The sequence below is a fragment of the Pteropus vampyrus genome, unplaced genomic scaffold (assembly GCF_000151845.1).
Source record: "Pteropus vampyrus isolate Shadow unplaced genomic scaffold, Pvam_2.0 Scaffold126, whole genome shotgun sequence".
Classification (NCBI taxonomy): Eukaryota; Metazoa; Chordata; class Mammalia; order Chiroptera; family Pteropodidae; genus Pteropus; species Pteropus vampyrus.
Window position 1 is genome coordinate 3761822 of NW_011888907.1, and position 9365 is coordinate 3771186.

Below are 9365 nucleotides of genomic sequence, written 5' to 3' on the forward strand. Positions count from 1 at the left end.
CGTCTTGGCCTGTTCCTGCCATGTCCTCAGGGCCCGGCACACAGTTAGCTCTTAGTAAATTCATGTATACAGTTGGCACTCAGTAAATGCACTATAGCTAAGTGACCAGTGCCATGCCCCATGTACCCCTGGGTGTGAGACATCAGGCCCTTGGCCTCATGTCTGACCTGTTTTTCCCCAGAGTCATGCCTTTGTCCCCTGGAGATAGACGCAGCCCAGGAATTTCAGCTACGGAGGAGGCGGCTTGGGCCAGGGGCCCCAGGAAGTCCCTGGAGCAGCTGGAGCAGCCCCGTGTGTGTCCCTCCTGGTGAGAGCACCCAGAGCCGTAGGAACAGGGGCAGGCATTAGAAATATGACAGCGGGTATTAGAACTAAGGCAGCAAGTGTTAGAAACAAGGTGACAGGTGTTCAAAATAAGGCAGATGGCCATAAACAAGCTTTGCTTTGTAAAGCATGGTGAATTCATGATCTAAAAAGAACACATTTATCAGTCTTCCTCTCCTTCCAATTTGTTTGGTTGGTTTTGTTCTTTTAAAGCCGCATGAGGAGTTGATGGGTGAAAGTGGCTGTATCATGAAGATATTTTCCCAAATAACATAGGAAGCTGGAGCCAGGACAGCTCAGGAGTGAAGATGTGGTGGGGTGGGGGTGGGGTGTGAGGAGGGGTGGGGGTGGGCAGGGATGGAGTGACTGTCAGCATTTGTCCCCAGCCCCGCCAGCTAGGGCCTCCTCCTGCCCAAAAGGATATCTGCTGGGAAAAAATTCTAAGAGTTGTTTTCAGATTTTTTCTTTCCATTGTGGTAAAAAGCACCCAACATAAAATTACATCATTTTACTCATTTTTAAGTATCCAGTTCCATCGCATGAAATATATTCACATTGTGAAACATATCTCTGTTTTCAGATTTGGAAAAGTATTAAGAACCCCTAAAATTTTGTGTTTCGTGGGAGGGAAGGTCAAGGTCCTGGGTCCCCATCCAAGGTCCACAGAAGGTTGTGAGGAGGGGCACTCCCACGCCCTCTAGCGTCACCATCTTGCTGTCTCATGGCAGAAATCCCCCCACCGCCCGACGTGAGGTTCTTGGTGGAGCCGCTTGGCCCAGATGGGAGGAGACAAGTGAATCTGCATGGGCAGGTAATGGGGCTGTCACAGGGCTATGCGGTGGCCTGGGAATGGGGAGGAGGTGACAACAAGCTGGAGAGGGTGGTATGCAAGTGGGAGACAGAAAGAGACAAGATGTGGAGGTGGCAAGCACTAGAAGGACTGTGTGTTTAACTAATGGGAATGGGGAGCCATGGAGGGTATGTGAACAGAGGAGAGATATGGCTGGACTCAGATATTCACAGGCTCCCTCTGGCTACCCTCAGGGAAACAGACTGTGGGGCTCCGGTAGATGTTGGAAAGCCAGGAGGGGTCAATTGTGTTGGTCTGGATGCGAGATGATTTCTTTGAAGTCCCCTAAATAGCCCATTTAGTATAGTCTAATTAACCCCATTTTACAGAGAAGGAAACTGATGCACAAAAGGAAAATTTCTTGCCAGAGCCAGGGACAAAACCATGATATTTTACCCACTGGCTTCACCATAACTGACTCAGCCGGGTCCCCAAGGGGCCATCATAATAAGTCTACAGGGAAGTTCCTTTATTTTCGGGGTTTTCTCTCATTTGAATTCCATGGGGAAAATTTCCAGGCTTGAGGTCAGCGGGTCCAAAGATGGAAACTCCTTTTTTCCTAGGGGGTTTTGCCAAATTACCACCCCCAAATAAAACTCAACGTGCACAGGATGTGAATGCCAGTTTCCCAGCAGCCTTGCCAGCGTCTAGGTTTATTATTTTTTAAATTTTTGGTGCATGTTGTTGGCTGTGGTCTGTGAATGAGTCCGTGTTCGTGGACTGTGCCCTGATGTCTACCCACGGGGACAATGAGCATGTTTAGATCCCCACAAGTCATCTCTCCCTCTCATGACAGCTGCCCCAGATCCAGCTTCCAGAAGGCTGCCAAGAGCCCAAGTCTGGCGCAGAGGTGACCTACCGCCTCCACCTGCACATGCTGTCCTGCTCGTGTAAGGCCCAGGCCACGAGGACCCTGCGTCTGAGGACAAGGCTCATCCTCTCGGGCGCTGCCTATGACCTGGCTGTCATCTCCTGGAATCGCTTTGGCCCCGGCCCCAACCAGTCATGGCATATTCCTGCCCATGTGCACACAGGTGCCTCCTCCGGTTGGGGACGGCCATGGGAGGGCCCCTCAGAGCTGAGCACCTACTCTGAGCCTCAGCTAGAGTAAAGTGAGGCGGGTGTTTAATTTAGGGGTGTGTCAAAAGTCTGTAGTCAAGATACATAATATTATAAAGCAGTATTTTAAAAAAATTCTCACTGGCAAACTGCAGCCTGGGCCTATTGCCTGTTTTGAAAATAAAGTTTTATTAGGATAAGAGCCAGGAAAAAGGTATGGAGAGTGATTCAGGGTCATGCAAGTACAGAGTTGATTCTATTTTTATTTAAAATCTTGATATTTTATTCAATATATATGCATAATATATGTAACATATGTATTTAGTATATACATACATTTGTATATTAAATGAAAAGTCAAGATTTATATTTATGTATATATGTATGCATATACAAGTATATATTTTATCGAGGTGAAATTCACATAGCAAAATTAACCATTTTAACCTGCGCAATCCAGTGGCATTTAGCGCGTTCACAATGTTGTGCAACCACAACCTCTAATTCCAGAACATTTCTATCACCCCAAAGCGAAACCCCATCCCCATTGGCAGTCACTCTCATCCTCTCCTCCCCCAGCCCCTGACAACCACTAATCTACTTTTTATTTCCATAGCTTTGCCTGTTCTGGACATTTCACATAAGCAGAATGTGGCTCTTTGTGTCTGGCTTCTATGTGGCTCTTTGTGTCTGGCTTCTCTCACTCAGCATCATGTTTTCAAAGTTCATCCACGTTGTAGTGTGTCAGTGCCTCAGCCCTTTTTATGACTAACATTCCATTGTGAGGATGAACCACATTTTGTTTATCTGTTTACCTACCGATCAACATTTGGGCTGTTGCTACCTTTTAATGATTATGAATAGCACTCGTCACATATTTTTGCATTCATTTTAATATTTTAAAAAGATTGTATTAAGACGGTGTTTATCCTGATGATCAAGTCCTCCTCCCTGCCTCTTTAAATTTTGTGCCTGAGATGAGCGCCAATGTCATCTCACCTGGTCCTGGCCCTGCTGAGCACCCAACAATCCTGTAAGGGCAGGGCTGCTACGATGATGCTCATTTCAGAGCTGAGACAGCTGAAGCTCAGACAGGTGAAGCCACTTGCCAGGGTGGCACAGTAGCGAGTCCACCAGGCTCTGGTCTGGTTTGGACCATGGCCTTGCTGTATGACCTTGAACCAGTGTTTCTCCCTTTCTGAGCCTCAGTTTCTGTATCATTGGGGTGATCATGGTCTCAATGCATAGCAAAATGGTGCCTGTAAAGTGCTTGGCACTGGCCTGGTACATACAGTCAGTGCTCAATAAATGGTAGATGTCACCAGAACCGGAGGCAGCACCCACCTCTCTGAGGTTGCTGCAGACACCCTTGTTCTAGGGAGTGGGAGAGATGCACCCAGGAGACTGAGTGGGTGTGTCCTTAGCCTCTGAGTTCTAGTCAGGCCCCACCCACTGATGGGTGAGACAGGTTGGGGTGGCCAGGCATCTGCTGAAGCAGGAGACGCCCATGAGGCTCGTGTGGAAAGTGTGTCAATCTAGGAAGCATTGATGGGAACATCCTGGCAAAGAAGCTGTGGTCAGGCTCGGGGAGGACTCAACTCATTCAAACAGTCCCTCTGTCTCCTCTGTACCCAGCCCCACCGCGGCAGCCCCCAATGTGGGGAGATAGTATACTGACCCTCCAGGCCTTGTGGGGGGTAAAGCTGGGTGAGAGGGTAGGGAGGGGCTACAGGCGCCTTGTTGGGGTGGTCTGAGGCAGTTGTCCTGATGTGTCTCCCTGTTGCCTTCCAGAACCAGGAGCTCTGAATATCAGTGCTGAGGCCAATGGGACCACTATGCATTGGCCAGCCCAGGCCCCGGGCCTGACGTACTGCATCGAGTGGCAGCTCCGTGGCCAGGATGGAAGCCCTGCCACCTGTACCCTGACTGTGCCTGAAGACTGGGACCATCCTGGAACAGGTATCATGATGGCGATTGCCCTCCTTCTGACTCTGTGTCCTTCGTTAGAGCTCCTGGTCAGCTCAGACCTATAGAGACTGTTCCTGTAGAGTATCAGAGACCCAGAGAGGTCTTGCCACTTGCTTGAATCACACCGAGGTGGGGACAGGTAGAGACTCGGACCCTCCCCCGCCATGCAGGCTAGAGCCTCCTGCTGGGAATCTGGGGTGTCAGAGCTCACCCCTGGCAGGTAGCGCCCAGGCGGGTAATGAGTCTCACATTCCAGGGTGTTTCCCAAACATTTACTCTCTTCAGGAAAGGTGGTAGCTAGCAAGATACTGGTGGCAAATTAATGAAGCCTCTGGAGGGAAAGGGGAGGTGCCATATGGCCCAGGCAGCCTCTCACTATCCCACTTCTTGCCATGACCCCAGGAAGCCTCAGCCTCAACCTGTCCCTCAAAATGCTCCCAGCCCAGGGAGACAGAGCTGGATTCAGATACTCTTGTCCAGTGGAGTCCCATAGATACAGATACTCTTGTCTCATGGAGTAGGACTGTGTTGGAGAGGGGAGAGGCAGGTTGGGGGGAATAAAGAAGGGATCCTGGAGGAGGGGACTTTGGTGCAGAGGCTTTGAGGCACAGGTAGGAGTACCCTAGGAGCTCCTGGCAGATGGCACAGACAGAGCAAAGGTATGGAGGTGGGAACACAAACTATTTACTGGCCTGACCATTGCTAATCCTCCCAGCAACCCACCACTGGAGCTCAGCGTCTGGGGCAATGGGGCAGAAGGCCTGTTACCTTATCAACATTTTTGCCACTGCACGCCCGGAGAAGCCCAGCTCATGGTCTAGCGTCCTGTCTACCTATCACTTTGGGGGCAATGGTGAGTGGCTCAAACCTTCAGGGTGGTCTCCCTGGAGGACTCAGCAGTGGCCTCAGCAGTGAGGGTCAGGAGGAGGGAATAAGCATTTAGAGGCACCTAGTGCATGTCAAGCCCTGGCCAGAAGCTGGACAAGTAGAGTCAGCTCAATCAACTCCTAAGACACCCTGAGAGGCGTCGCCCATTATAGATAAGAAAACTAAGGCTCGGAAAGGGGGAGTGACAGCACCTGAGGAGTGGAGCTAGGATTCTGTGGCCAACGTTACGTGGACAGTGCTGAGGTACGAGTGCTCAGCCAGAACTCGGAGTTGACCGTGACAATGGCGCTGGTTGCAGCCTCGGTGGTGGGGAGCCCACAGCACATATCAGTGAAAACGCTTGGCCCAGACTCTGTGTCTGTGGACTGGACGCCGTCCCTGCTGAGCACCTGCCCCGGTGTACTGAAGAAGTATGTCATACGCTGCCAAGATGAGGACAGCAACCAGGTGTCTGGTATGTGGGGCAGGACAGGCCTGGCATGGGGAGGAAGGGAAGGGATCTGGGCTTGAGTTCCACCTTGCTGTGTGACCCTGGGAACCTCAATGGCCTTCTCTGGGTCTGGTTTCTACCACCTGAGCCCAGCCTCCTAGGAGTATAGGGGATCCAGGGAACCATGGCTGCTTCCCTCCTGCAGAGCTGCCTGTGAAGCCCACAGAGACCCAGGTCACCCTTGGTGGTCTGCGGGCTGGCTCAACCTACAGTGTGCAGGTGCGAGCAGACACAGCGACACTGAGGGGCGCCTGGAGTCAGCCCCAGCGCTTCTACATAGGTGAGTGGGGGGGACCAGGGATAGGATTCAAGTATTTACCCAGCATGCACTGCCCTATCCCACCTGCATCTGTAAGCAGTCCTGCCCTCCATGCATCGTCCTCAAGAGACAGTCCCAGCCTAACCTGCTCCCACTACCTCCACCAGCCTCATGCCCTACAACTTCCCCTCTTGAACTTTCTCTCACACTCCTGTGGCCTTGCTCGTGAGGGCTCCTCTGCCTGGAATGTTTGCTCTTCCTGTCGTCAAACTCGTATTCATACTTTAAAACTCAGCACAAAAGCTCCCTTTGGGTGTCCCCCAGCTGTGACTGCCCCTCCTCCATACTGGACACCTTGAGGGTGAGTGGGGGTGTCTATGTCTGGCTCTGCCTCCTCCCTCTGCTGGGGGCTCCTGAGAAGAGGAAGGAGCAGGGGGACTATTTATCGAGTAAATGAATGAATGTATATGAATGAATGAGTGTCTTTCTCATCACAAAGATCAGGAGGTGGGCTCCATTATCTTGGGGTGTGTGGCTTTGAGAGATTTGGAGACTAAATGATCTCGGTTCCTGCCATTGCTTCTGCCTGTTGTCCTTGCAGTGAAATCTGGTCCCAAAATAGTGTACCAATGAGTCAGGCTTGGTGTGGGGTGGGCAGCTCTGGATCCAGCATTGCCTGGGTGCCAGGCCTTTATCCCACAGTCACAGGCAGGTGGGTCTCCTGGTCTCCCACTTCACAGATGAGGAAATCAAGGCACTGCGGGGCCCATGGTGTGTCAGGATCAAAAGCAAATTTATGGAGGGCCTGGCGCACCCAGCTCCTTCTCCAGCTGGAGGCAGGAGGGATCCCTCCCCTAACCCAAGCTCTCCCACCCCCAAGAAGTCCAGGTTTCCAAGTTGTTCGATTTGTCCATTGTCCTCATATCTCTGGGGAGCTTCCTGAGCATCCTCCTCCTGGGCGTCCTTCTATACCTCAGCCTGAACAGGTAACTTGCACCCTATCCCCGACCTGACACCCTGACAATAGCGATAGTAATAGTAATAATAATAGTAATAGTAATAGTAATAGTAATAGTAATAGTAATAATAATAACTGCTCACACCAAATAGGGATTTGTGCCCACTTTACACATGAGGAAACTGAGGCCCAGATGGTCAGTGCAGCCAGCAGTGAGGGCAGAGCTGGGATGTGACCCTGGGTCTGTTGGACTCCTATACTCCCCTCCGCCAATCCAAATCCTCACTCCCTTTGTAACCTAATGAAGGTGAAAAAATAAGTCAGAACAATGAAACAATAAGAACAGGCAGAAGCACTGCTCCGCTGACTGGCTCTCTTCTCTCCCCAGAGTCTTGCGGCATCTGTGCCCACCCCTGCCCACACCCTGTGCCAGCACTGCTGTCGAGTTCCCCAGCAGCCAGTGGAAGCAGGTAAGGGTTCCTTTTCTAGTTCTAGGTCCTGTTTATTGGGTCTGTACTCTGGGCCAGGACTCTGCTGAGTAATGGCCATGTATTAACTTATTTTATTCTACCCCAACCCACTGAGGCAGGGACTCCAAAAATATGTCCTATTTTATAGATGGGCAAGCAGAGGCCCAAAGGGAAAGCTCCTGTGGGCCATTTCCTAGCAGCGGAAACAGAACTCAGAGTGGCTTCAACTCAAAGGGAACCTGATGGAAAAAAATGCCAGGGCGGTGGGCTTCCTGCATAGCTGGATGCAGGAACCAGGGATCCATCTCTCCACGCTGCCATTCTCCCTGCAGGCTTCTCTCCCAGGCAGGCTCAGCCTTCCCTCACAGAAGAGAAAATCTATCTTCCCCATTAACTGGAGGAAAACTACAGGGCTATCACTGATTGGCCCAGCATGGGTCACATGCCCATCCCCATGCTTAAGACAGGAACCAGGGGGCTGGAGTGCTCTAATTAGATGGGTCAGGATCACATGGCCGATCACATCAACTAAGAGAAAAGCAGGGGCAATTTTCCAAAAAGAAATTGCGGAGGCGCGGAGTCCTTCCAATGGATCCCCAAATTGGTCTCAAGATTTTAGAGAAGTTAGGCAGCAGGGACCTGGTCCTCCCCATCCTTGTGTGGATGGGAAATAGCACCCCACCTACAGCTTCGGCCCCACTCTCCCTCTACAGGCTTGGCAGTGGCCCAGCCCAGCAGACTTCCTGGAGGAGGAGGAGGAGTCCCCGAAACAAGCTCTGGTGGTGACCATGTCCTGGGACAAAGGTGACGGGGCTGACCTGGACATGCCTGGGCCTTTCAAGGACAAGACGGAGCTACCTCAGAGTGCCCCTGAGCCAGCCCTAGATACAGAGCTGCCCTTGGAGGACAGGAGACGGGTGCAAGGATACCCCAAGGCTGGAAGTCTGGGACTCAGTGGGCAGGACAGTCTGGAGGGCAGCCCTGCCCAGGTGGCTGCACTGCCCCTACTCCTGGGAGACGTAATGCAGAGCCCCAGGTCCGGTGACCCTCAGCATGTGAGCCTGGAGGCCTGAAGGAGAAAAGGGAACGTCTACCTCATATGGACAGGAAGACTGACGATCGCAGTCACAGCGGCTGATTACTAAATGCTTATTGCATAGTCAGACTGTCCTGTCCAGACACTCGCATGATGTCTGCGGTACATGGCTGTCCTGTTTTACAGATGTGACTACTGAGGTGCAGAGAGGGCAAGTGGCTGACGTGAAGCCACATAGCACCAGGCGGGAGTCAAACTCCAGCCAAGTGACCCAGACCCCATTCCCACATCCCAGACTCTGCCACCATTGCCCCGCCTCCCTACTCTGTCCAGCACCTGTTGCGACATGTCCTGTGAGGGGAACCCTAAAAATCACCATGAAACAGAAGCTGCTACACAAGGCTGGGCCTGATATCCATGGGGCAGGGACAGGCACTGTCATTGCCTGTTGGGGTGGAATAAACTAGAGGGTGGCCCAAAGGAGGCAACATTGATCCCAGGGCCCTGGGCTGGGTGTCTGATCCCGCAGCACTGGATGCGGAGTCTGTGTGTTCGGCTCCCCACCACACTACAGGGGCTCCAGGCTTAAAGGATCTGGGTGGGGAGAAAAGAAGGGAGTCTCTAACATTCTGTGGGAGATGATGGCCCCTTCCCTGGCCTGTCTCTTCTCCTGTAATATGGGGGTGTTGATAATGTTGACCCCTTGCTGAGCTGTTAGGGGGTCTAAGCCTTAATAAATGAGCCTTCTCTTGGGTATCTTTCCCCTGGCTGAAGCCTGATTTCCTGCTCAAAATCCCCAAATAGGAACCGAGAATTCATTCGTTCATTCATTCCACATGCATTTTTAAATCTCCCCTTTTTGGTTCCCCCAAGAGCACCCAGTCTGGGCGAGACACAGCTGGATGATCACTCTGCCAAGTCAGAACTGGGCAGGGAGAGGGACAGCCCCAGGGGGAGTGAGGTTGGGTCTTCCTCCCATAACAGGAGCCTTGGTTGGCCCCCCAGCCCCGCCCCTCCAAGGAGTCGGTAGCCCTCCAACCGCGGCTCAGTCCTCCCTCCTTTT

At 52.0% G+C, this 9365-nt stretch overlaps 1 protein-coding gene across 3 annotated transcripts in view; it reads left to right on the forward strand.

The window, feature by feature from the left end:
- Positions 1–9048, forward strand: part of IL12RB1 (interleukin 12 receptor subunit beta 1) — a 17963-nt gene extending 8915 nt beyond the window's left edge. The window contains exons 8-16 of one of the 3 annotated variants that reach the window (XM_011366913.2): positions 1053–1135; positions 1971–2208; positions 4025–4192; positions 4917–5054; positions 5388–5543; positions 5725–5859; positions 6719–6824; positions 7185–7266; positions 7980–9048. In XM_011366913.2, the coding sequence (XP_011365215.1) occupies positions 1053–1135; positions 1971–2208; positions 4025–4192; positions 4917–5054; positions 5388–5543; positions 5725–5859; positions 6719–6824; positions 7185–7266; positions 7980–8339 (1466 nt within the window). In that variant the 3' untranslated portion in view covers positions 8340–9048. The remainder of the gene's footprint in view (positions 1–1052; positions 1136–1970; positions 2209–4024; positions 4193–4916; positions 5055–5387; positions 5544–5724; positions 5860–6718; positions 6825–7184; positions 7267–7979) is intronic. The other 2 variants (XM_023534543.1, XM_023534544.1) reach the window with 2 other exon arrangements.
- Positions 9049–9365: the final 317 nt, after the last annotated feature.